Source organism: Ylistrum balloti, unplaced genomic scaffold (genome assembly GCF_031769215.1).
Source record: "Ylistrum balloti isolate Yb309-2 unplaced genomic scaffold, AGI_CSIRO_Ybal_v1 Utg370126, whole genome shotgun sequence".
Lineage (NCBI taxonomy): Eukaryota > Metazoa > Mollusca > Bivalvia > Pectinida > Pectinidae > Ylistrum > Ylistrum balloti.
In genome coordinates this window covers 71,130-98,622 of record NW_026782140.1, presented here as the reverse complement: position 1 = coordinate 98,622, position 27,493 = coordinate 71,130, and the positions used below count along the sequence as shown (strand labels likewise).

At 34.2% G+C, this 27,493-nt stretch overlaps 3 protein-coding genes across 3 annotated transcripts in view; 2 read left to right on the top strand and 1 right to left on the bottom strand.

The window, feature by feature from the left end:
* LOC132550472 (uncharacterized) overlaps nucleotides 1–2,500 on the top strand; it is a 32,085-nt gene extending 29,585 nt beyond the window's left edge. The window contains exons 26-31 of the mRNA XM_060214540.1: nucleotides 267–292; nucleotides 429–535; nucleotides 726–884; nucleotides 1,104–1,150; nucleotides 1,724–1,828; nucleotides 2,364–2,500. Coding sequence (XP_060070523.1) covers nucleotides 267–292; nucleotides 429–535; nucleotides 726–884; nucleotides 1,104–1,150; nucleotides 1,724–1,828; nucleotides 2,364–2,500 — 581 coding nt within the window. The remainder of the gene's footprint in view (nucleotides 1–266; nucleotides 293–428; nucleotides 536–725; nucleotides 885–1,103; nucleotides 1,151–1,723; nucleotides 1,829–2,363) is intronic.
* A 1,095-nt stretch (nucleotides 2,501–3,595) lies between these two features.
* LOC132550520 (uncharacterized) lies at nucleotides 3,596–6,907 on the bottom strand. Its single transcript, XM_060214604.1, has 2 exons — nucleotides 6,883–6,907; nucleotides 3,596–5,852 (listed from the first exon to the last, which is right to left on the bottom strand). Exon 2 carries the CDS (start codon nucleotides 5,848–5,850, stop codon nucleotides 5,134–5,136), a length of 717 nt encoding a protein of 238 aa, XP_060070587.1. The 5' UTR covers nucleotides 5,851–5,852; nucleotides 6,883–6,907; the 3' UTR covers nucleotides 3,596–5,133.
* A 2,419-nt stretch (nucleotides 6,908–9,326) lies between these two features.
* The window catches only part of LOC132550470 (neurogenic locus notch homolog protein 3-like), a 28,825-nt gene continuing 10,658 nt past the window's right edge, over nucleotides 9,327–27,493 (top strand). The window contains exons 1-25 of the mRNA XM_060214539.1: nucleotides 9,327–9,487; nucleotides 10,008–10,060; nucleotides 10,379–10,498; nucleotides 10,727–10,773; nucleotides 14,024–14,136; nucleotides 14,418–14,594; nucleotides 15,182–15,266; nucleotides 15,585–15,682; nucleotides 15,904–16,062; nucleotides 16,833–16,870; nucleotides 17,046–17,170; nucleotides 17,490–17,589; nucleotides 19,894–19,934; nucleotides 20,290–20,393; nucleotides 20,521–20,682; nucleotides 21,224–21,273; nucleotides 21,687–21,715; nucleotides 22,914–23,023; nucleotides 23,898–24,065; nucleotides 24,284–24,348; nucleotides 24,535–24,657; nucleotides 26,327–26,407; nucleotides 26,645–26,703; nucleotides 26,885–26,988; nucleotides 27,263–27,418. Of these exons, the coding sequence (XP_060070522.1) occupies nucleotides 9,327–9,487; nucleotides 10,008–10,060; nucleotides 10,379–10,498; nucleotides 10,727–10,773; nucleotides 14,024–14,136; nucleotides 14,418–14,594; nucleotides 15,182–15,266; nucleotides 15,585–15,682; nucleotides 15,904–16,062; nucleotides 16,833–16,870; nucleotides 17,046–17,170; nucleotides 17,490–17,589; nucleotides 19,894–19,934; nucleotides 20,290–20,393; nucleotides 20,521–20,682; nucleotides 21,224–21,273; nucleotides 21,687–21,715; nucleotides 22,914–23,023; nucleotides 23,898–24,065; nucleotides 24,284–24,348; nucleotides 24,535–24,657; nucleotides 26,327–26,407; nucleotides 26,645–26,703; nucleotides 26,885–26,988; nucleotides 27,263–27,418 (2,528 nt within the window). The remainder of the gene's footprint in view (nucleotides 9,488–10,007; nucleotides 10,061–10,378; nucleotides 10,499–10,726; nucleotides 10,774–14,023; nucleotides 14,137–14,417; nucleotides 14,595–15,181; nucleotides 15,267–15,584; nucleotides 15,683–15,903; nucleotides 16,063–16,832; nucleotides 16,871–17,045; nucleotides 17,171–17,489; nucleotides 17,590–19,893; nucleotides 19,935–20,289; nucleotides 20,394–20,520; nucleotides 20,683–21,223; nucleotides 21,274–21,686; nucleotides 21,716–22,913; nucleotides 23,024–23,897; nucleotides 24,066–24,283; nucleotides 24,349–24,534; nucleotides 24,658–26,326; nucleotides 26,408–26,644; nucleotides 26,704–26,884; nucleotides 26,989–27,262; nucleotides 27,419–27,493) is intronic.

Genomic DNA, 27,493 nt, shown 5'->3' with positions numbered 1-27,493 from the left:
AATAATATGGCTCCTATAAGATATGTTCATCATAATCTGTGATCATAAATGTTGATAGTGCTTTTTTTTCAAATGTGCCCACATGTAAATATATATAAATGTAATTATTTTATTTCTATATATATAAGAAATTGGCGGATTATGTTTCCTCGCATGCTTTGCAATGTCACAACGCGAAAATATCATCAGTTTAGTTATTTCTCCATTTGAATAGTACTGACAACCTAAACCAGAAACTAATAACGTGTTTCTCTTCCTTTATCTAGGTTCAACTACTCCTAATACAGCTCAGGTAAGTTATTTGTTTGATAAGACGAAATCACAAAATGAATGGATATGTGACAATATATTTCAACCACTATTTAAAAATGTTATGCGTCAAGATCAATTTGATTTGTGTGACAAACAGATATGTTCGCACTTTTTAGCCACATTTCATCGAGCCCACAGTCCAGCCCAATTCTACTGTTCAGTGTGAACCAGGGAAGACATGTCACGTGACCATGCAAATGTCCCCCGGAATCAACCATGGGTGGTTTGTATATACACATTATATCTGTATTTGTATTTACGAAACAGGGAAGCTGAATACTCTATCAATTCAAAAGTAATATTATATCTACGAAATTTGATTTCGGTTTAAGATTTACAGTATAATCAGCCATGAACATCATGTATAATTAATTGTAATATTAAAACCAATTGCACTATCTCCTCCTCTACAGTCCATCCGTGGACCAAACCCAGGGCCCAACCGATGACCTGCATTTGTTCCATTCTGACTCCAGCAGCGTAGTTGGCTCCTGTGCTGTAGATATAGCACTCACGCCACCGACCAGTAAACAAGGCACAGACACGCTCTGCTTTGAAACATCTCTACCATAGTAAGTTCGATTTAGAGTTGGAACTAACACGTCTTTCATTCCGTATGAAAAAGACAACATTTTATATATGAACGGCATCAAGGTATGACCAGGTCATAGCATACCTTTAAAAGCATGAATGAATAGCACGCAGTCATAAATAAATTCTCCAAGTTACATTTTAAGAAATGTAGTGTTGGTATTTTCCCTGTTTTATCGCTATTGTTGCTATATCTTCAGTATTCCAGGAGAAAGCAGATGTTTCGACGTGGAGTATACTCATATAGGTATGTTTGGTTCATTGGTTGATAAAATAACAATTTGATTTGAAATATGAAATTTTTAATCCGATTTCTTCTTTTTAACATTTGCCCTTTTTATTACAAAGCAGTATGGAAAAATATTATTTAAAAAGAATTTTAAAATTAAACTACATGTATAAAAAAAACTTTATACCAACACATTTACATAATTTTGATAATCCTACAGATGTATAATATGAAATAAGCACTGTGTACAAGCACTTCGGAGACAGAGAACAACATTACAAAGCTGATTAAGGCACTAATTGTATATTTGAAGAAATGGCGTTTTTTTTTACTGTTTATTGTTAATTGTAGTAGTTTTTGCTACCAAGGGCCTTTTTTACCGGATAATAAAGAGATGTATGTTCTCAAAAAATATGAAGCTATAGTCTATGCATTCACTGGTGGTAGTCGCATTTCCCACATAGTAAGTTTAATGCCAAATTGTATAAAAAAAAATATAATGAAACACTCAAGAAAACAACAAGGAAACTGCTAGTCGGAGTATGAAAACAAAGAAATCATTAGACTGCCGAAACCTTCTTTTGTTATCAGTACCCGGTCCTTGTCACGGAGTGACTTGTCGTCATGGCGGCGTGTGTGGGGCTAATGGTCAGTGTGTCTGTCCCTTAGATCGTAGCGGTCCCAACTGCGAAAATTGTAAGTACATTTTTGTTCAATTTTGTGATTATTCATAAAAATTGCTGCATGAAAACTGTGCTACAATATGCTCTCTCTTCCAAGTACGGCTTTAGCAGTGATCTGGACCTCTGAATGCGACTCATTAGCATATCTTATTTACCAAAGCAAAGTAATCTGTTATTATATTCCAAACAAATGTACCAAAATCTTTAATACATCAGTGGTAATAAACTAAATAATTCATCCAATGTCCCTCATTTGGAAATAGCAGGATTGTCAATCAATGATACCTAAAGGGATAAGATAGTTTTACAGGCAGATCTTTAAGTTCGTATAAAGCTACATGAATTTATGAAATATTTTCGTGACAAATATATGAATTTCGCAGAATTTTTAAACAGGATAAGTTGAAGATATATATTTTATATATACAATAGACTTCATATGAGATCATCATGTTCTTGATATCGAAAAAGACGTTTTCCCCAAAAATTAAAAGCGTGATATGTTTCATCAAAGCCTAACGTTAAAGCTGATTAAATTTGATTTTCAGCTGGAAATCAAGGTCCTGTACACACAGCTGCCACACCAATATTTACAGATATGGCTTTACCGACTAACGTAAAATGTGAAATAAATAAAGAGTGTGCGATTCCGTTAATGGTTAATGGAGCCGTAAATACAATGTAAGTGATACTTTAATAATTTTAATGAAATATATATATTGATATTTAATCTAAAAGAGAAGATACAAGGGAATAGGTAAATCAGCCCAATACTGGTTTCTTCTATGCTTGTGTGTTGTATATTCGTATTTTTTAATGGTATGTCAATTTTATTATACGAACTAAAAGTTAACATAATACGATATATTACCATAAGTTGGCCAGGGATTCGAAATGTCCCTTTATCTCTCTGAAACACTGTCCTCTCTTTCAACGGAAATATGTTGTTATCTAGTAATTATGTAATAATGATATTAGAAAATGTATGTTTGTTTGTGGTTTCTTTTAACAAAATGATGATGGTCCCCCAACATTTAGCATCTCATTTCTTCACGATTCTGAAAACAATTACTCTTTACAACTTAATATATAACTTCTGATGCGTTACATCTTCTCTAAGTATGTACCAGGTAATATGTATCCGTATAAGAACAATAAATATGGATAGCATATTATACTTTTATGAGTTTATCTATAACGTAAAATTATAAAATTACGCGAGAGATTGAATAAAATCGCCCATATGTTACAGCATTTGTATACGTCATAGCATATAACACAATAATAAATTAACCCGTGGGTCAGCGTACATCTTCGTTCAGTAAATCATTTGTTAATTATTCAGTGCAAGTAATTGATAAATATCTCATTGAAAATAGCCTCAAAAGAAAACAACATGATTTTTCAAATCCTATGAAATACAACTGGACTATTTTAACTAAGAGCATAGTTCCCAATATAAAAGTATGACAATACCGTTGTTGACATGCCATGTGACAATTACAAATGATCCTTACCGATTGTCACTGATTAGCAAGGTGTATGTGTATGCGTGTTTGGTGCTTGTGTCCAATGGTACGGGTGGTTGTTTAGATTACTACTTCCTGTTGTACCCATAGCTTTGTATAGTGTCTGATATCTGCAAATCTTGTTGCAGACTCCATTTCATTAAAACGATACAATTGTAAAAAAAAAAAAAAAAAAAGATTTAAAATGACTCCGATGTGTTTTTATCTATTATATAAAATAAAATATATCAACAGAACATTTCTCATGGGAACATATTTTATACGTTAATAAAAACAATACTTAAGCAATAAATACATTTCCTTTATAAGGACTTGACCTTTTCAGCGATATATAACACATTACCTAATTAATGTTACACTTTTCACGATTGAATTATTGAATATTGTGACATGAACTAATCAACAAGAGCAATCAACGATTGCGTATATCACAGACAGCAAATTGGTACAATAATTGATACCTATACATAATTCAAGTCATTTAAATGACAATTCAAAATAATGTACATTTGATAAAGCAGTGAATTAATCGTCCATTCATGCAGAAACATCAACTTAAAATTTTACACCAACATCTCTTAGGTGAGATCCGTATGAATGCATGTTAAATACAGGATGTGCTTGTTTTGTAAACTTGTCCCACTTTGATGCAATGTAGGTTCAGTTGAGGAACTGTTTGATTTATATAAACAAAATGAAATTAAACTGAACATTAAAATACTGTAGCATCCTTCCTAGACTTCTATTGAATGTATATACTTGCCAGATAGGAAAGGAAGAGGGGTACACATAGAGTAATTAGCGCTGAAACAACTCGAGAAGAAAACGTTTTGTTAGGAGACGCCGACGTTGTGACCAAAGAACATGCTCCTACCGCTGGGATAAAACAATTAACATTGTTTGTTGGAGAAGCAGACATACATCTTTCAGTTTCACGATTTATGCATTAATCAATCAATGAGCAACTAATCAATCGATTAAAGAATTATTACATATTACATATCTGAAATTACACATCTTTATAGATTGCCCACAGATGCTTCTTGTGTTTTTTGTTTGTCTTAAAGATAAAAAGGCATATTCCTCTAATTTAAAACACATATCGCATTGATTTCATCTTTATGTTTCATTGTGTATCTTCTCCTTTGAAACAAAAATTCCACAATCCTATTTAGATGCATTAAGACAATTAACGACATGTATAATCGATGGTGTGAACTCAGTCATAAGGAATACGACCTTGTTGTGTAAAATCATTTTTGTCTAAGAAACTAAACAAACACGTTTGAATGTTGTGCCAAACCAATTATTAATGAAAATACATGGAATTGTGTATTGAAATATAACTTTTTTTCCTTCCAGATAACATGACAAAAATATCAAAACTTTACCCAATAAGGTACATAGGCCATGGTCTTATTATCACTATTCCTAGCGAAATCATTAAAGTGATATAACGTTGCATCCTTCTCACTTTTTTTCAGGCCACACATTCACATAGGCCATACCGACAGTGGTGTTGATGTTAAAACCCCATTGATAGACCAAACAGGAAATCTTCCTCAGGGAGTCAACCAAGTTGTAGTCCCAATCACGGGAAAACAACTTGGAACTAAAACAGTGTGTGTACAGGCGCTGCCAGTCACTGGGTAAGACACAGATATAATACAATGTGCAGTAAAGGTTTGTTGCTTCAGTAATTGTTCGTGCTAAATTAATTAGATCATTAAAGTATGGAATGTACTTGAAAAACTTCAATAAATGTTTGTATAACAAAACTTCAACAGCCTCAATCTAATTCTTCAATTTCACGAAGAACTGGTGCTGGATTATTTTCATTAGTCGTTTCTTCCTCTGCACCGCTTAATAAAATGGTTCCAAAAGCTGCTCTCAGTTGACTAGGGTCACCTGGCGTGAAGGTAGGCAGGTGTATGTCGGGATATTGTGGATATACGGGAGGCTGTGGCAGGTTCTTTCTGGTGTGTATGATTTCCTCAATTGATCCTTCGTCGATAACGCGCTGCACTTCTCTCAACTTCTGTCTGTGCTCAGTGAGGATGTTTTCCATGTGTTCTTTATATACTGTTAATTTGGATTCGTTCTCAAACGCCATTTCCTCACATCTCCGAACATTCCTATTTAAAACTTTGTCAAGTTCAGCTTTCAGTTGTTTAGATCTCTCAAGTATTGCTCTGCGAGCTTCCCTTGAGTCTCTTTGAGTTTTAAGCAGTTTTCGTTCATTAACTTCCATTTGCTCTTTCAGCGATGGCAATTTTTGCCCCTCTAAATATCTAATGTAGTTTTCAATTGTTTCCCGCTTTTCGGCCATTAACACTGATATTTTCTTGAATCGATGACATTGGTGCGTGGTCACTACACAGTCCTCACAGCACAGTGCATCTTCACATTGCATACAGGCAAACACTGCTTCCATTCCGTGGGGCTTACACACCAGGTCATTCTTTGGAGGTTTGGCCTTTTCTTCGGCTTGAAGAGAGCACGCCATTTCTGCAATATATGTATGTGGTAAATACAATGGAGAAATTAAAGTCGTTTTCATATTCTTTACAAGATATTTAATCTTTAAGTAAATAACATCTTGACATATACCAATATTAATAAAAAGTACATATAATTATATATAATGCAATGTAGACACCGAGCGTATATGTGATCGCAACGAAAGCAATTGTATGTCACACTCCTAGGAAAGTAGTCTACCGGTACGTCTCGGCCACATTCTAAATGAGGATTTGTTTGATTAAATGTAAGAAAATTTATTTTAGAAAATTAATGAATGTATGTGTAGTTATTTGATAAAACTCACCTGTCAAATGCACAAATATATTTATTATAATTGAACACATATAAATTATTATTTTGAATTTTGCCAAATAGGCTTTAAGGTCTAAATCACGGTATCTTTTTTAAAAAAATTAACAATTCAAAAACAATGATCACGTTTTATAACTTCAATAATCTGCAATAACTTTCATTCCTCCAAAAATGTCAAATATGCTTTAAACAATATTGACAGATATTTAACTTTATGTATACTTTATTCTGTATATGTGTCCAGCTTTTCTGACGCGCCCTTAACAACTTTTCCCGGACATATGGTAACACATCCTTGATAAATATTTGTTGGGGGTACAGAAGGAAATTACATATTGTCTCACGAACACAGATTTCTATTGACATAGTATTATATCTATGAAACTACAGTTACCATCGTACACCAAAATCAGATAGGCAACTGTGAGGCTTAGTAGCTGTACACGTAAGGTATTGCAGCACACACTTACATTCCATCAATAATCAACACAAGGTTTGTTTAAACTGATCGTATTCTATGACCTGTAAATCAACATCTATTTATAGAACATTGATAGACATGTATAGAGCTTATCGACTTCGTCTGTGGTAGAAATAAGAGTTTCAGTATTAATCACTAGTATTGAATATGATCGTAAAACTGAGTATCTATGGAAATATCAAATCATAATACCCCGAAACTTGCGTAAGATAACAAACTTACCAAAAGTGTTCGGTTCGTCAGGACAAGTTGTTTATCTTCCGTGTGGAGCTACGGGCTTTCTAACACAAAATCGACACTCCGTCTTTAAAGTCCGGATTGTATACGAGACGTGTACACACGTATAATCGTTGGATTTACGTTGATGTATATCAACACAATAAATCCCATATACTTATCATATCAGCAATGTAGATAAAATTATTGATATTCTAACTAGCGTAATCCACGACTGTTCGTCGTCCGACCTAGAATGTGATTTAGCCTGCGTCTGTTAACGATTTCTCATGATAACGTAAATAAAGTTTGTTGAAAATTATACTCTTTATGGATTTAAGGCTCCATGTTTGATCACCAAGTGTTGTTGACATGAACATAATGTAAAAGCATAAAAAATTAAACATGTCATTAATCGTTTCTTCATTTCATAATCATAGTCTTGAAAATGAAAGTATATATATATATATATATATATGTGACGATGATATAGATGTATAACTGTGTAACATTCGGATTAGACCCATATGAATTTTGCCGAATGAATATCTGTATTTTATTTTTATCATTAACGCTTTCTCATTTACTAATTTATCTTTCCATTTTCGTTCTGTGTCGAGAGTTAAAAGTCTAAAGAGGAGCAATAAACTTATGTTTTTTTGTTTCTACTATTTTATATATCATATATCCGGAACAAAGGGAGAAAACCTATGTAGGCTTCATCCCATTTGTTAAATTTTTTTTATTTATCCAATCCATCGAAAATATTTGAAATGATACATGGAATTTGGTTTCAGCAGTTGTTTCGTTGCCATTAACTCAGTATAACATATATTAGATAAATATGTATATAAAGGAACATTTTATATTATTACTATTGTAGAACCGGACTCGACGAACACTGTTTTAAGGTGGAGATAACAAATCCTGGTATGCTACTGATATTCTCAGGTTTTCTCTGTATTCATTCTCAGTTATAGTTTAATTAAAGAGAAATATGCAATGCTAGTTCCTTTTATTTATCTGTTTTTTAATATCATCATATTTTAGAAAAACTACAATTATGCTATTTGTGTTTCCTAAACATTTTTGTGTCCTAAACAAAGTATTTGTTATCTACATGAAATGATTAAACTTCTATGAAATAGTTTAAATATTTGTTAGTTTGTAATGATAGTATCTGAATAAAAGTTCGGCGTACAAATATATCCTTTTATTGTTTATCTGATGGTCGTATTTGTTAAGTGTTAGTATATCACTTGTAGGCTCAACACCAGTCGTCGGTAATGTAAGTACACATGCATAGTAAAAAATGACTTAAAGTGTATTATACAGTGGTTTTGTTCTTCGAGGATTCGTCATGATGCAAAAGATCTAGAGAATGAGAATTTAGAACGTAAAGTAGGATCGTCAAAATTCGCTGGCACAATGTTATCCTCATAAGACGTCTTACTCTGAAGCGGAATGAACAGGATATTTAATGTTTTGTGACACATTCCAGAAAAGTATTAGCACATAGAGGTTGCCAGATTGATTTGGAAAATGCTGATCACAGCAATTAATTTTATGAAAGCTATACACATTATTGAATTACAAATTCGGTTTTTGATTTGTTGGATAAAAATAAGGTAATACAATAATGATATACTTAACAGCAGGTATTTGAATAATTTTTTTATTATCGAAGTAATTTCGGTAAAAAATTCGAATAACGTAACGAATATGATGTATAGCATTTCCTTGTCTTTGTCAATGAATAAGTTAATACATTCATTTGTTTACAACTGAGGATATACTAAATATGATTTTATAGTCAATGTATACTAGGAAATATGAATGTATGAACTTTATTGCAGAGTATTCCTCATTTCAACCAACCAACGCTTTCGAATGGATCGTCCATTTCGTGTGACGTCAACAAAATATGTCACGTGATATTGCACCAAACTCCTGATCCTTCACTTGGATGGTATTACAAATAGAAATTGTCCTTTGTTTGAAAATTTTCAATATACACCTCACCAGCAAATTATAGACATAGTAATTTAAGCTGCAGACACTGATCTTTTTGGAACACCTGGTCTAAAAGTACTGTCTTAGGAATCTCCGTCTAAATATTAATTTCAAGTGAAAGTTTGGTTTACACCCATCGTATGGAGAAGAAAAAGTGACATCCGAAGAAAGAGATAAAAGGACAAATGCGATTGTCTCTACTCAACTTATAAGGAATTAAAGCCTTAATGATAGTTTAAGTATAATTTGTTATAGTAATCCTGAACACCAAGAAATGTTAATATCTAACACAATATGAGTAAAGATTTCTATGAAATATGATTTCCAAAATGCATCTTACATTAAAAATGTAAATCAATCTAAATATGCGAAGTCAACAGGATTTACCAAAACCAATAACAGGAATGGGTTCATATGATAAAAGTGAATAAGTTTCCATGTCTTTCGACAGCCCTTCGGTTACTGCGGATACTCTTCCCGGTGGTTTGCATGTACTGAATCCTGTATCACCAACAAACGGCAAGTGCAGAACGGACGTTTCCTTCAGTGCGAGTAATACAGGAGATCATCAGATCTGTCTGAAGGCTTCTCTGCCAAGGTATCAATAGGTTTTCTCCACAGTTTGTCTGTGCTGACCAAGTCTGAGAAACGGACTGTTGTAATTCTGATAAATTATAAGAAAAGAGTGTGGTATAATCATATTACGCATTTCTTTTCTTATATGTCATTATTACATGTTATATTATAGCTGTTATGCGGGTTTATCTGTGTACTTTTGCGATAAAGTTCATGTGTAATCTGTTCCATTTTCTAATGAGCGGACTTTCATAGGCTGTGTCTATTGTCCAATTCCCTTTACTTTAAGATCATGGTAATAAAATTATTCTGAAATGAGATCTGATGGCTTAATGGCAAATGTATAAATATTTTACCTGGTACGTTTCCATTCAATTGACAGTAATCGAGCCGTGATATATGTTTATGATATTCTCTTATATCAAGTAAATGAAATAACACATTCGGCCATTTATATGATATACTGTTGTATTTTTTAAAAAAATTGTTGTAACCTTATAGTTCCTTTTTATAAGATAATGTCAAACGTCTACTTGTTTCAGTATTACGGGTGAAAAGAGATGCTACAATCTACAGATTCCGAGTACATCTCCAGGTACGGTCTTTTCTTCAAGACTGCATTGATAGCTAGGTATAATATCAAATGGTGAAAGCCATTGTCGAATACAGATTAAAGAAAAAAACATGTTTTAGGCTTGAAATAAAATATGTAAATTGAAAAGGTAACCGAGTGAAATAGATGTTAGATTATTCGCCTGGCCTTCTTAAAGATAAACGTTTTTTCTATTCAGTGATTCTTATCTATTATGGTGACATTTTTCTCAAAAGACTTGTTTCATTAACACAACTTATATAACTGGATAACAGAAATATACCACCATAGTTTGTACTTTTGAAACCGTTATGATCTTAGCGTTAACACCCTGTGAGAGACAGACCTGCCAAAATGGTGGACTGTGTAAAGGTGATCCGTCAGGCAGTATCGCCACTTGTTCCTGTATCGCTGGGTTCTCTGGACAGGATTGTAGTATTGGTACGTTACACCTATGGGGTATGTCTCACGATTATGGCATTGTGTGACTTCAGAAAGACAATGCGTTTAAAGTTGTTTGGTTTGACTCAAAATTGTGTTTTGCAGTTTGAGGTTTTCCTGAATAACGCATGAGAGAGATAATCATTCAGTGCTACTCATGACGAGCAAATTCCAATATTTCCAAATATCACTTAATCCATTTAATGTATCATATATATTTATTTTAAGTCGGCGCCCATGTTGTCGGCCACATGGCTGGGAATCCAATACCACCTGTAAGTATCTTTTAATAATCAATAAATATTGATTCACTACACGATCAATCGACTCTCTTTTTTACCCCCAGAGTTAATATCTGATTGATGGTGATATTCATGTTTATTATCTAAAAATCTATAAACATAGCTTATCGCAGAGACAAAAAACGTTATTCATTGATTGAAAATAATCTTTTAATTCTCGAAATGACAGCGAATCAAATATAGATCTAAGAGATTAAAGAGATGTAATCCATTATATCACAAAACAACAGCAATGACGATAACAGATTGCGCATAAAACTTGCATAATATCTTTCAACAAGGCCACAATTAAATTTTCTGTAATCCGGCAAAGGTTGTTCGATGTGGGTAGGTAGGAAGAGTTCTGAAATTTTAAAGATTATATACTTGAATTTCATTAACATATTTTAAACACAAAAATACTACGTGTATCAAAAAGATAATTTATTGCGGAATATATCCTTATTAATGAACAAAGAACTTATAATAACAAGTCAGAGAAGTTGGCAATGATGGAGGTAGACGTTTTCTTTACAGATATACAAATCCTGAAATATTGTGAAAAAACTTTTTTTTTCAAAATAAATTGGAAGATGATTGAGCATGGTTGCAGCTTGAGGGAGACTAACCAATTAATGAACCAATGTGTGTATTTGATACAATGTGTATTTATTCTACTTTTTGATATCAGAAAAAAAACTGTGGATTTGTTGATATGTACCAAATACTCTTGCTTGGTCACTGCTTTGCGTATCCACGTGCTTTGGGATATTGCCTTCTTTGCCATAATTTTACCAACAATCAAATCTTAAATTCCTGTCAAGTTCAAGTTCTGCGAGCGAGAAAAACGTTAGGTAATTCAAGCATGTGCACTTTCGAAAAACACATTGACACAACTAAGATTATCCTTTTCCAACTTTTACTACGTGTGAATCATGATCACCTCTGGCAAACGCAAGATAAGCAATTCAAAACGTTTCTGCATTTCAGGCACAGAATCTTGCATGCTTCTATAAAATGTGTTTCAGATTGTCCGATCCACCTAACAACTCCGTTTATTTTTTATTGCGACGGCCTTTCAGACAAAATTTACCGATCCTGGCCTTCTCATTGGCTGAAATATCGAAAAAAGTTAGAGCCCTCTAGGGGCAATTTTCTGCGTAAATAATGCCGCGATCTTTCAAATCGTTATTTTAAAAGCATCCAAATTTGTTTATTTTTTAATAACAATACGATTACTATATATTTCAAAAAAGAATCACAGTTTGGTTGAACTTTTTGATAAATTTTGAACAATATATTTTACGGAATTCTCGACATGACGTAAGCGTACAGAACACTGTACGTGCGAGTTGATAAGAAGCTAGTCATGGGGCTTGGTTTGAATTATCAACTAACAACACTTATAAACAAATAAAACTTACAAACAGAACATCAGTTTTGTTTTAATCCTAGTCGTTGTGGCAAGATCGTCTTAATATATAACATCACTTTACCTCATTAGACGTCACAAAATTGGACTGTTCGTCCTACGCGCACACCCGCCGATATGACACTTTTTCAGGTTTTTCACACCCACCGCCATGACACTTTTTCAAGTTTTTGAAGATAAAAAGTTTGCGCTTCGTAGGCAAGGTACATTTGGTGCTCATGATTTATGAAAAATATCTTTTTAATAGTGTACTGATCATGATGTTGGCTCTGTTATAACATATATTTTTTGTCTTTTAGTTTTATTTGATGAAGGTTGATTGTGCTGATTTTTCAAGGTTTGTTAATGTGTATCAAAGTTCTTTGAAATGAAAATATTCCTTCAAACAAAGCGCGTATAAAAAAAACCCCAAAATATTATTCATGCTTATAATTATCAATTAACTAGAACGAAATATTTCCATAACATATTTATTCATTTAGCGTGTCATGGTGACATTATCTAATGCATTGGAGATCATAAATAGTAGTAGCTATAGTGAAAATATTGTAAATTTTGTATATATATGGAAGTCTAGTTTAATCTCAAAGAACTATGTCTTTATAGACATAATTACTGGAAGATAGGCATGTAAATACATTTAATGTAATTACTTACACTTTAATCTATCTGAAATGCTGTGTACACCTTATTTACTTTCCTCAACTACAAATATAATTATAATAAGTAAGGACTATTACTTTGCAATACATTCAAAATAAAGAAGTAGGCATAAAGTCCTTTCGATTTGTCTAAATCCTCATATTGACAGGATAGTAATTGCAACATCTTGGGTATTTCAAAGGTTTTATTTAGTCAACTTCATCATAGAGCTATTTATCATTTGGCTTGTTGGCGATAAATATAGGGTTGTGTGTATTTTGTTATTTTTTTTACCTATTTTGATTTGTTCACATTATTGTCGTCAAATTTGAAATACGAATTAAAGACGATATAAAATCGCTTAAAATTGAGAAAAATAGCCTCTGGTTTTCCTATTTTAGTAATTTTTGCATTCCAAAGTGTAGGAGAATGGGGAAAGTGATATAGCTTTGCGGTTATTTGTGAACATTTTTCAATACGTTTAGCCTTTCAGTACTTTGATTTCTTATTGTTCACGGAGTGCATCTACAGAAAATGGACGTTTATGTATTACAATCAAAGTTATCATACTACTAAAATAACAGGAAACATATCTGCTATTTCAGTAGTGTAAAAATTACTTCACAGGTTGGACTTTAAATTCCTGTGATATAGCGCTTAGTATTGCTAAGTAATTTAGTATTGCTAAGTAATTTCATCCCAGGCTTAGTCATAATCTACCTGCCACATATTGTTAGACTTCTCAGTGTTATCATTTCTGGACGACACAGAAAGGCACAAATCTATCAGTTCAGTTACATAAAGTCGTTTATGAGGCCAACACGAATCTACAGCTGAAACATTGTAACTCTCAAACTCTCTCATTCAAGCGTTTAAGAGATGTATTTTCAACTCTGCAAAGTAACTAACGGACAGAAATAAATCCGGAACAGCCGGTTTAAACATTTCAAATAGCATTATTCTTTATTTTGTGTTTTTTTCATAAGGTACGATTTTTCTGGGTCGGGCGGGTATACCAAACCAGCTATATTTCTGTTATATTGTGGACTTGTGTACTTTGATTCATATATGAATTACACTTCATGACTGTTACTTAGTGTTGGTTCTACAACGGTACAAGCTGTGGTATCTGGCATTGTAGTATACATATCACCATCTTTACGTTTTAAGACTGTTGGTTCCCCACCAGTGATTACTGATACCGTCGTACCTGATACCGTATCCTGTGTGGTGAATACCATCTGCCATGTACCACTCATTGTCACCGGAGACCCCAACAACCCGTACGTTAAAATCAGTACTTTTGAATTTGGAAAAGTTTGATGTTAAATATGCTTTGTATGTAATAGAAATTAGTAATGGAAAATGTTTATTTTGTTCCATCTCTCATATATATATACACACACCGTTGTTACATAGGTAATTTATACAAATTAAACGTACAACGATGGGTATGTATCATTTTGTACTTACATAATTTTAGTGTCCTTGTCACTTAGTCAATTAATTTTTAAATATCATGTTTACAATTCAGAGTTTCTATATCAAACTTTTTATTTCTCAGACCAACTCTCACTCCGGTACATAATGACCCAGGATCACAAATTGGACAAGTGGATGTTCCCAATCCTCCTCACCAACTCCCAGGAAGCCCACCAGGGACTTACAAAGGTGACGTCACTGTAACGGATAGTAATCTAGGAATACACACGTCATGTGTTCAGACTGCAGACATAACAGGGTTAGTCTATTTTTTCCTTTTTGAACCTGTCCTTGGAATTGAAAAAAGAACAAGTATTTTAAATATTGAACAGGGCCTGACATAAGCGGTATCTCGGAAAACAATGTTTATTCCGTGTTCCGATTTTAAAAAACACACTGGGCTTGTCAAGAAATTTATTCAATTCTAAATCTCATATTGTACGTAGTACGTGGGTGGTTACAAAAACAACTAAGGCTGATATGTTAATCGAATCAACATTCAAACACAACGAGAGCAAGCTATGAAAATTACCATAAAAATTGACATATATATATATTATCAAATCCTGGAGCAACTACCACACAATATACTCCAAATGTGTCCTCTTGTCTAGGTGAGGTTGAAAAACCCACTACTTAGACACTTCTAAAAGCTTCGAAAGAACATCTTCACCGTTTCATTCAAAGTATATATTTTCTGAAAATACTGTTGCATAAATTCTAATGAAGTTCAAAAATATAATTTCCAGTTTCTATCATTTCAGATATCATTGTGTAGCAATTTATTGTTGGAATAAAAGACTTTAAAATCCAGGATAAAATCTCATTTTCATTCACTTTTCTTAGAAACGCTGCCCAGATTGTGTGTTTTAAAGTAAACATGGTTGGTTCTCCTGCACCTGGAACTATTGCTACGCCCGGTGGCCAGCAGGTACACGATCTAATGGATATGTGTCATCACTAGTTGTATAACAGTTTTTCATTTTTTTCTTTTTCTTTTTCAAACTATTGTACAGTATGTGTACATTCAGCTTCCAAATTTCAAAACGAAGTTGTTTTGACAGTATTGATAGCAAAGGAACGTCAAGTATGAAATTGTATGAAAGGCAAAATCAATTATATAATTTTTGTTACTTCTTGCACTTCTGTCCCCTACACTTATATTGGTCTTTCATAATTGTGTTGATCCTCGATATCACTCCCAATTTGTGATTCTATGAGGACATTTCTATATGATATCTATTGGTAGATCGTGGAACCTACCCTTCCCGATGGGTCAGTGATTAAATGCACCAAGGACAAATCCTGTCATGTCCTCATCCATACTGCTCCCACAGGATCAAATTGGTACGTATGTCTACTGAACTGTTCAATTTTCTATTGGCGGGCGCTAGCAAAAACTATACATTTATTGTCGTTAAACTGATATATAATTAATAACATATTTCTACAGTATGTATATTTTTAAATTTAGTTTTCTAAATAAACTTTTTAGAGTTACGATTGCAAACACCATTTATTGGACTTTTGATGACATCTACTTCGTTTCCATTATCTGGTTATGACAGTGATCCCAGAGTTACCGAGAAAGGAACCCTATCCAGTAGCATTGATGTGTTCGCACCAGTCCTGGACAATGACGGGACGTGTGTAACGGACATCAGTCTCCCCTCCAACACTTTAGGCGACAAACATTTGTGCTTTCAAGTAGCACCAGTCGTAAGTGGGTAAGAAAGCAATAAATAAAAATCTTTGAATACAACTTAATTCTAAAAAGAGTTTTACCACTACAAACATTTGGATTAAAATTTCTTACACAATGTATCCCATTACCTATATAAACAATGGAATATGATTGTATTGATATATTAGGTAAAACTAATATGATGAAATCAGAAACCAACACGAAAATATCAACATGTCAAAATACTCACAATCCAAACTTAAATTCAATAAAAGTAGGGCGAAATATGAATATAAGAAAGGATTACAAGGAGACTCCTGAAAAAGTGCAGTGGGGATAAGACTAGGGAGATTAGGCGTTTTCTGCTTGATCACTGACACCCGCCATGTAAAATCTTGTTCAATCCAAATAAGTAATGTCAGGTTCTCAAACGAAAGTATACAAGAACAGAACCAACATGCAAAGTAAGGTGCATCAAACATGTCCTGTTCCATATTGTACACAGATATAAATCATTTCTTACTGAAATCACTATATCGACTGTAAACTTTTTCCCATAATTTTAATCAACCTGCATCTTTTGAAACTGTGTTGCGAATTTGTCCGTAAGCTGACGTCTTCTTACAAGTAAATCATGATAATAGGATCAGGCCCTTGAATATCGAATCAAATGCGGCATGTAAACACAATGGGTTGGGGATGCAGGGATGTTGCTCTCCAGAAATCTTTCACAATACGGAAATTGAAATCACCCCGGCTGATACTGTTTTTCACGGATCAACACATTATATTTGATTTTTTATATATTTTCAGGGGAAACGCGGAATCTCGCTGCTACGATTTACATGTTGGTAAGTCTTTTGTCTGTCGTATTTTGATTTACATTGAATAACTGCAGTAATAGATTTATGCTAAATCATCGTGTACATTTCCACTTAAGTATAATACTAATGAGGACACAAATCCTAGTGGAGGAAAGTATGTGTACTTGAAATATCTCTTATATTTCGTCATGTTTTCTTGTAGACCAAGACCCTTGTATTACGTTGCCATGTCCGACAAGCAATGGGACATGCATTTCAGGGTCAGGATTTCCGAAATGTCAGTGTAAACCCGGATATGTAGGTCTCACATGTAATACAGGTAAATATGTACTGGGGAATCATCTACAAAACACGATGGTAGAAATAAGAAATTACAATACATTAAAACGAAATGCAAATCTGACCTGAACAATAAACATATGTTTTCATTAGACGTTTTGTAAGGGAGAGCCATGTAGGAATGATTTATTTCTCATAGCCAATATATTAATTTTATTACCATAAGCATAAACTATATCTGTAATTGGTACCAATAGATTCAATGGAGATATTTTAATTGTTCCTTTGACACACTTTTACATACCGCAATGAATTGTGGCGCAGCTTTTTTCATATTGATTGTTTTTTTTTATTTATAGCTAACCAGTGTGCATCAGTGACGTGTAATAACGGTACGTGTATCATTAGGAATGGAAGCAGTTTCTGCATCTGCCCTCCGGGTAAACGAGGAAACAATTGTTATAATGGTAAGAGATTAATCTTACTCTAAAGTTGTATTTGTTTTTATTTAAAGTTGTTATATAGATATGATTTTGTTTTCTTCCTAAAACAAAGAAAAATATACAAAATCTATTCAGGATACAAATTAAAAAAAACATGGACATACAGACATCAATATCAGTACATGTTTTATTATCTATTGTTAAACCACTTTATTTCATTTCTCAGATGTTCCCTTTCCTGTCTGAACTCCAATTCTTGCTTCTAGTTATCTGCCCTTTTACTTGAGAAAACTCATATCATCAGTTAGATATCACCAGCGTCGCATCAGAGGAAAATACTTGTTATCAGTTAGATATCACCAGCGTCGCATCAGAGGAAAATACTTGTTATCAGATAGATATCACCAGCGTCGCATCAGAAGAAAATACTTGTTATCAGTTAGATATCACCAGCGTCGCATCAGAGGAAAATACTTGTTATTAGATAGATATCACCAGCGTCGCATCAGAAGAAAATACTTGTTATCAGATAGATATCACCAGCGTCGCATCAGAAGAAAATACTTGTTATCAGTTAGATATCACCAGCGTCGCATCAGAGGAAGATACTTGTTATCAGTTAGATATCACCAGCGTCGCATCAGAGGAAAATACTTGTTATCAGATAGATATCACCAGCGTCGCATCAGAAGAAAATACTTGTTATCAGTTAGATATCACCAGCGTCGCATCAGAGGAAAATACTTGTTATCAGATAGATATCACCAGCGTCGCATCAGAAGAAAATACTTGTTATCAGTTAGATATCACCAGCGTCTCATCAGAGGAAAATACTTGTTATCAGATAGATATCACCAGCGTCGCATCAGAGGAAAATACTTGTTATCAGTTAGATATCACCAGCGTCGCATCAGAGGAAAATACTTGTTATCAGATAGATATCACCAGCGTCGCATCAGAAGAAAATACTTGTTATCAGTTAGATATCACCAGCGTCGCATCAGAGGAAAATACTTGTTATCAGTTAGATATCACCAGCGTCGCATCAGAGGAAAATACTTGTTATCAGTTAGATATCACCAGCGTCGCATCAGAAGAAAATACTTGTTATCAGATAGATATCACCAGCGTCGCATCAGAGGAAAATACTTGTTATCAGATAGATATCACCAGCGTCGCATCAGAAGAAAATACTTGTTATCAGATAGATATCACCAGCGTCGCATCAGAGGAAGATACTTGTTATTAATTAGATATCACCAGCGTCGCATCAGAAGAAAATACTTGTTATTAGTTAGATATCACCAGCGTCACATCAGAAGAAAATACTTGTTATTAATTAGATATCACCAGCGTCGCATCAGAGGAAAATACTTGTTATCAGTTAGATATCACCAGCGTCACACCAGAGGAAAATACTTGTTATTAATTAGATATCACCAGCGTCGCATCAGAGGAAAATACTTGTTATCAGTTAGATATCACCAGCGTCACACCAGAGGAAAATACTTGTTATTAATTAGATATCACCAGCGTCGCATCAGAAGAAAGTACTTGTTATCAGTTAGATATCACCAGCGTCGCATCAGAGGAAAATACTTGTTATCAGTTAGATATCACCAGCGTCGCATCAGAGGAACATACTTGTTATCAATTAGATATCACCAGCGTCGCATCAGAGGAAAATACTTGTTATCAGTTAGATATCACCAGCGTCACACCAGAGGAAAATACTTGTTATTAATTAGATATCACCAGCGTCGCATCAGAGGAAAATACTTGTTATCAGTTAGATATCACCAGCGTCGCATCAGAAGAAAATACTTGTTATCAGATAGATATCACCAGCGTCACACCAGAGGAAAATACTTGTTATTAATTAGATATCACCAGCGTCGCATCAGAAGAAAGTACTTGTTAGCAGTTAGATATCACCAGCGTTGCATCAGAAGAAAATACTTGTTATCAGTTAGATATCACCAGCCTCACATCAGAAGAAAATACTTGTTATTAATTAGATATCACCAGCGTCGCATCAGAGGAAAATACTTGTTATCAGTTAGATATCACCAGCGTCGCATCAGAAAAAGTACTTGTTATCAGTAAGAAATCATTAGAACTAAAAAATATTGATATCATTCTTATTTCTTTTTTTTGTAGGGGAGGGGGTTGCTTTGTTTTTGTTCAACAGAGTGTTGTATTCTTTTTAACGAAATGTTATATTTGTTATGTTATACTTTGCTATATTTTAAAAAAAGGTTAAATCTAAAATTTGAAAATGTTCTCCACATTTCATAAGACATGTTTTTACGAATCTAACCATTTCAGACTCTTCAACTCCTATACCAGGGTCACTTCCAGGACCAAATGTAAGCTTCACTTCTTACATATTAGATCTTTGACTTTATTGAACATGTTGCCGATATGTGCCGTAATTTGAAGTCTCCAGAATAATGATCAAAATATTTACACCTATCTGCATCCCTTTAACGTATGTCACAAAGTTTTGATCAAACTCTACACTTAGTTTTATTGTGTCTTTACTGTCACGGTTGCTATTGGTTATCGTCCCATGTACATACATGACAACAGAATGAACAAGTTATCGATGCTATTTTAGACGTGTAACTACATATCATTTTATCTTATTTATAAACTTATATTAATACTTAAATCGCAATACCATATTGAATTAACATGTTGATATTATTTTTTCATTACAAGACTGACCCCAAATTTGTGGATACAGTGTTACCAAAGAGAATTGTATGTACCATTAACGAAGAATGTAAGATACAAGTACCGGTGGCGGGAACACCAGTCACACCGTATGTATTCAATTTTAATTTCTTTCTTACGATTAAAAAATAATCGACGATTACGTTTATATTTCAGAAGTATGATAATCTCGCTATGGAAGATATTAGAATTTTCTGTCACTTTTTCCTAATTTAGGAGCAATATTCAGTTTGGACATTTAGACAGTGGGGTGACTCCTGGATCGGTAGTCGTTGATCCGTCTACGGTTTCAACTAACCAACACCTAACAACCGTGGGGTTTACGCCATTTAGTACTGGAGATAAACGTGTGTGTGTGCAGACAAAGACAAGCACACAGTGAGTTGAAATATCATCAATATATCCTATCTGACACATGAGACAAATATGTTATAACATTGCTTACTATAATACATAATGTACGACGTTTCGTTGCTATGGGCATTCCAGGTTTTTAAAATTAATTCCATTATTTTCATGATTCTCTTTTAGAAATTTGCTTCCTTTAATTATAAGTGGTTACATATGGTGTCCGTCATACCATGTGAAGTGGCTTTATCAGTGTTGACGTTCGGTATAAGTCTGCCAATGTCTGTCTGTGGAAGTGCATGATATATTGAATTTATTGTACCTGTAAGTGCCTAAGAATGTCGAGTTATATGGGAAGTTTCCATGGTGATATAACTCCCACTAGCTTTGCGTTTATCTGCTATCATGTTCTACCAGCTTACTCTTTAGTCCGTCGTATAGACTTCACCTTGGTCAGTAGGGGGAGAAACTTGATTTACTATCCAACAAGCTATGTACACTTCATAATCAAAATGATGACTGAAAATCCGTTTGCATAGATATATAACCTTATGTTATAAATATATTATAGAAATGTGGACGAGATGTGCTTTATCGTTGATTCCAAAGCGCCACCTGCCGGTAAATATACCTACTCTACGATTATTTGAAGTCAGTAAAAATGTATTCATGTGTGTCTAACAAAAACAATATCGTCATCTATCCATGTGTTCCGTACTGTTTTTTGTTTATAATTGTTTGCAACGTCGTTATTTCTAAGATCGCAAAGTAAGGTGCATTTAGCAAATATTTGTTGGTCCGAATTCGTGACGTTTTATATACTATTTCCTTTGTTGGGTTTCGTTAAATGTTCAAGTTGAAAAGTTAATTATTTTGTTAACGTAATTGTACATTTAAGTGTGCCAAATGAGAGGCCATTATTTGCTTTCCTTGTCATAGACTGTGTAACCACGACAGAATTTTTGCGGTACTTATAAATGATATCTTCTTAAAGACATGCTTTCACTTTTATTCATTTCGCATTATGATTTCAGGGTCAACAGCAATTCCTGATTTATCACAGGTAATCATAGCCTTGATTATATATACTTTCGAAAAAAAGAAACGAAAGTTAGTTTTTGTAATATAACTTTTAGACATGTGCAAGACATCTAATTAAATTTGACACTGAGCTACCTCCTTTCACTGAGAAAATGTTCTGTTACAATTCAGCCGACCGTGTCCCCTCTCGAAGCTACATGCTTTCAGCAGATTTTTCGAAGAAGAATGCATCCGGGGTACTCCAGCACCGTATGTGCTGGTAAACGGATACAAATTGAACATTGGAACAGCACAGGTCAGCTGCACATCATCTCTTTTTGAATCAATAGTAGAAAGAAATGCCGCGATTGAGTCGATAGTGGTAGGGTCATTGTTCTGATAATACAGGGACAACGACATGTAGCCCAGCAAATGTTGTACATTAGACAATATCCTGTTTAGTTGGGCGTCTCAGAGCTACAGGGGACTTGTGTGGCCATCCCATGTTACGTGTTACGTCGCGACCTCAAGATAGAGGATACGTCTCTGACTTTTGTTTGCCCCATTGGAGAAGCGTAATGGAAATGACAGATTCGAGTGAGGGTCTGTCACGGTATGGAAGGGATATATCCAAGCCTGAAAACACCTGTTGTGTTTTTTTTTCCATGGCAACCTTACAGCAGTAACATATCGCATATCGTATGTAGTTTGTCGTAACGTCCAATTTCTTGACTGGCCTCCATGCGTTTGTGTGATGAGCTGGACAAGAGGGTTAGGAAGTGCGTCAACGTTCCATATGATGTCACTTAATTTACGCAGGACCTCATTCAGGAATGGAATAAAATCCTTCAAAGGACAATAAACACCTCGATGTCATCAATGTTACGGTGAGAATGAGCAGCGACTGAAGCCATTGCACACACGCTGCTGATTTGGATCAGGAAACGACGTTCGGTACCTCTTTTTTAACGTTATTCACGCGAAAGCTGCCTGTCATAGGACAACAAAAATCATCAATTTTTTTTCAGTGATGCGGAAATACTCGAGAAACCAAAGCAATGAACTAATCATCAATGAATTATATATAACTATCGAAATCGGGTTTTCCCGCTAGTATATAATATTACAATTAAACTTGGTGATATTTCTTGCAATAATCATCTTATATCATTTGTAATTAAGTACCGAGAAAATTACAACACCATTGGGGAAATTAAGGTTTTATATAATTATCTTTTTAGCCTCAGTTTACGTCGCCATCGTTACCTGACAATTCTGTTGTGGAATGTAAAGCAGGTGCTACGTGTCATATCCATTTGTCGGCAACTCCCGGAAGTTCGACAAACAACTGGTAAATATTTCAAAGAATGTACAACATTTGTACAAGTAATATTGATCTACACTCTTACCTGTAGAGTAATATGTTGTTTCTATCTAAATGTCGTATACCGGTCGGTCAAATCTGGATAAAATGCAGTATGATATCGACTTTAAATGTTGTTTCAACGAGCGATATCATGTTTGTTTGTTAATTTCATAAGATGTCATTCCACGCACATTTGTCTTTTTCAACGGAAATATAATAATAGCGTGACAGAGCATTGATAATGCCCAAACCCATCATTAGCAAGTATAAGCTAAATGCACAAAGGGAAATGTTCGTGAAACATGTTTATCCTAGTAGGATTGTGCTACAGTCACAGTCAACACTATTTCGTTTTAATACCATATCACATACAAACATGTTTATCCTAGTAGGATTGTGCTACAGTCAGTCAACACTATTTCGTTTTAATACCATATCACATACAAACATGTTTATCCTAGTAGGATTGTGCTACAGTCACAGTCAACACTATTTCGTTTTAATACCATATCACATACAAACATGTTTATCCTAGTAGGATTGTGCTACAGTCACAGTCAACACTATTTCGTTTTAATACCATATCACATACAAACATGTTTATCCTAGTAGGATTGTGCTACAGTCACAGTCAACACTATTTCGTTTTAATACCATATCACATACAAATTTTGTGTTAATACACATTTTGGTAGCTCTAACTTGTGTTATATCCAATAATCATAGAAAACACAAATATATTATGATAAATTCATAATTGAAATGCTTTGTTTCTTCTACGAAAATCTGTCTATGTTTTTTAAGTATATTTATGTACGTCCCTCATCACGTTTTTGTCGTTTTTCTTCCAACATCACAGTCCAGACATAGTGCAAGTCGCCACGGGACAGATGCAAAATACACACGTGTTCAAAACAAATCCAACCGCCACTGCAACAAAGCCAACTTGTCAATCAACATTAACACTGGCGCCAACATCTGGTCAGAAAGGTGACCAGCATGTCTGTGTGAAACCAGCATTAAGCAGGTACCCTTCCACTGTTCTGGCTATACGATTGGTTTGGTGATCTCGCTTGTTAATTGTATTCCCTTACATATTGCCTTATATACTGATTACGTGAATTATTCAGTAAATATAAATACATATATTTTGCAAGAAGCATTAAAATGCGAATTATTTTATAACCCATATTCTACAGAAATAGATCTTTTTAGCATTAATGACTTTATTTGTTTGATTTTCAGTAAGCAAGGCAACATTAAATGTTTTACTATCAAGGTTACGGACCCAAATGTCGATGCATCAACTGGTAAGTGTTGATTAAGATACCTGACTGACTAAATTTAACAATTATTTTCATATTTGTTTCTAGTAAAACACTATTGCTGGTCTAGTTTTCAGAACTTAAAACGTCTTGAGATGCAATGTGTATATTGTGGTTTATATTTGTATCTCGCACGCCAAGGGTTATTACTATGCTTCATGTCGCTGCTAGGTGGACCATGCCAATCTACCCATTGTCAAAACGGAGGTAACTGTGATGCTGACTTCAGCGGATCTACAGCTACAGCCAAGTGCAATTGTGCATTGGGCTTTAAGGGGTTGGCATGTGATACAGGTATGGAGTAAATCACTTCTAAGATGCAAATAAGCAACAGTAATCTGCTTTTAAGAATTTTAATATCATCAAAATTCGGTTTTCGTCGACTCTGAATATTTGCGGAAGTAGGAAATATGACGATGTCCGCATAACAAAGAACAGTTTTATAGTCTGTGTTTTTCTCCAGGAATGATAGGGACACTACTATGCGTTAAGGTGATGAAACATCCTAACACATATTTCTCTTAAAGAAATAATGATAACCTAAACACCTGCCGAATATATTGATCTTTCAGATATTAACAGAGACTGTATCCACCTAACGTTGCATTGATAGGGGGCTATTTACGTTTGTGTTTTGTAACATACGTTGAGAAGTATAAACTCTAGCGTGTTGCTCATTGGTAGTTTTAAAAACAACCTGATTACAACTCATTGGTACATACAGAAATACCTGATTACCACGTATTGGTAGTAACATAAACAAATTAATACCACTCATTGGTACATACAGAAATACCTGATTACCACGTATTGGTAGTTACATAAACACCTTATTACCACTCATTGGTACATACAGAAATACCTGATAACAACGAATTGGTAGTTACATAAACAAATTAATACCACTCATTGGTACATACAGAAACACCTGATTACCACGTATTGGTAGTAACATAAACACCTGATTACCACGTATTGGTACATACAGAAATACCTTAATACGACTCATTGGTACATACAGAAACACCTGATTACCACGTATTGGTAGTTACATAAACACCTGATTACCAAGTATTGGTACATACAGAAATACCTTGATACCACTCATTGGTACATACAGAAACACCTGATTACCACGTATTGGTACATACAGAAACACCTGATTACCACGTATTGGTACATACAGAAACACCTTAATACCACTCATTGGTACATACAGAAACACCATATAACCACCCATTGGTACATACAGAAACACCTGATAACCACTCATTGGTACATACAGAAACCCTTCACTGCCATTCACCGATAATTCTAGAAAAGCTTGGTTGTCGTACGAGACAAGTTGCGAACGATTTTTTTACACTTTGGCAGTCAAGTCATAATAAATTTTGGCTGTCAGGATTTTGAGTCACTTGACTCTCAAATCAGAAGGCAAAGAAAGTCTAGAGCGTTACATTTGTTGGCAGTCTCATTAACTCTTGAATGTTATACGTTGACAGTCGTAGACATTGTTGGTTCTCACATTTAGATAGTTACAAAAACTTTCGGTATTTTCTATTAGTACATCTTTCTGCTTCTAACAATATTAGAGTATGCAGTTCTGCAATACTCTCTGTTGTTTTTGATAGCAGGGTTTTAATTCAAAATATGTCCTGCGCTATATTTATCTGGCCATACACTGTTGCAAAGTACAGATTAATGTTAATTGACAGTGTAAAAATTGTTCGGTACGTTGGGTTTCTGCAAAATTACACTGTGTAATTAATATTGCATTCGATTGATTTCTTTAAAAAAAAAGTTTTGTACGAAATCGGAAATCGAAACGGACTGTAAAAAAAGAAGATTTCAACATATAAAATTCTTCTGAATGAATTCTTGACATTTTTATATTTCAAAACATAAAAAGTGCAATCATCACCTCTTAACTTTTTATTTCTATTTTGTTTATTTATTTTTTCAGTTGACCCATGTGGTTTCATCAAAAATGGTCAAACATTTTGTCTTTGTCCCTCAGGCAAAACCGGTGATCTGTGTAACAATGGTAAATAAGAACGTGATAGTGTATTCTCAAGAGAAATACTTTGTTTTTACTTTCGGGCAAGATCATGACAGCAATTTATCAACAATATACTCATGTGCATTATTTCCACAACAAAATTTGAAAAAGTACTTTCCAAGAAATATTTGATATTCTTTAACTTTCATAGCTCATATATCTCGTACATATCTATAAAACAGGAAGATGAGATGGATACACTATTCTGAAATGTTATTACAGACTCGTATTTTTTAACAGACGGATCAAAACAGATACATGGATCTCCTACAGTGTCATCGGTACGTTCACACAAGTATTGCCACTGTTAACATTGTTATAGTAGCAATAATTTTATTATCGCTTATTTCGCATACAACAAAATAAATTTTCATAAACTCTTTTTTTTTAAGAAAATTGTCCCAATCACTATTTCATAGGTTTTAGCTGAATGTTTACATGATTCTATTTATATTACTTCAGACGGAACCAGTGTTTGTAGATACTGCGTTACCGAAGACCGTGACATGTTTTGTCGGGAAAACATGCACTATACCTTTACCTGTGTCAGGAAATGCTGTAACACAGTAAGTCTATTGTGAACTCCTTTGAGGAGATAAAGACTGTAGGAAATTCATTCGGAAATTCATCCAGTATAACAATTATCAAATGTATTGCATTATGGTGTTGATACATCTCCTTACCTCTTTGCCATTTGTTTTCATTTCCCTCAGTCGCCTTCATGGTTTTAGGAAGGAGCACCACTGACAAGTCCTCAATGGACAAGTTGTTTCTATTTGTGTCTAAACTGTTAGCTTTGCTAGTTTGCCTCGAAGACAACACGTGATGTTTTTATTTTAGATCTAATGTTGCCTTCGGGTTGGTCGATCCCGGTATCTCAGCAGAAACATTGACTGTACATCCATTATCAGGTAGCACCAGTCTATTGCATGTTCCAGTCACACCAACACAGCCTGGAACCAAACACGTCTGTGTACAAACAAAAACGGCTTCTTCGTACGTATTATCAATTTACATGTATTTCAGTCAATACTTAACCATTGTGGGAATAAAAATCAAGGAAGTTAAAAG

Excerpts from the sequence above, each read along its gene's own strand:
- LOC132550520 (XM_060214604.1), bottom strand. The coding sequence starts at position 5,850 with ATGGCGTGCTCTCTTCAAGCCGAAGAAAAGGCCAAACCTCCAAAGAAT.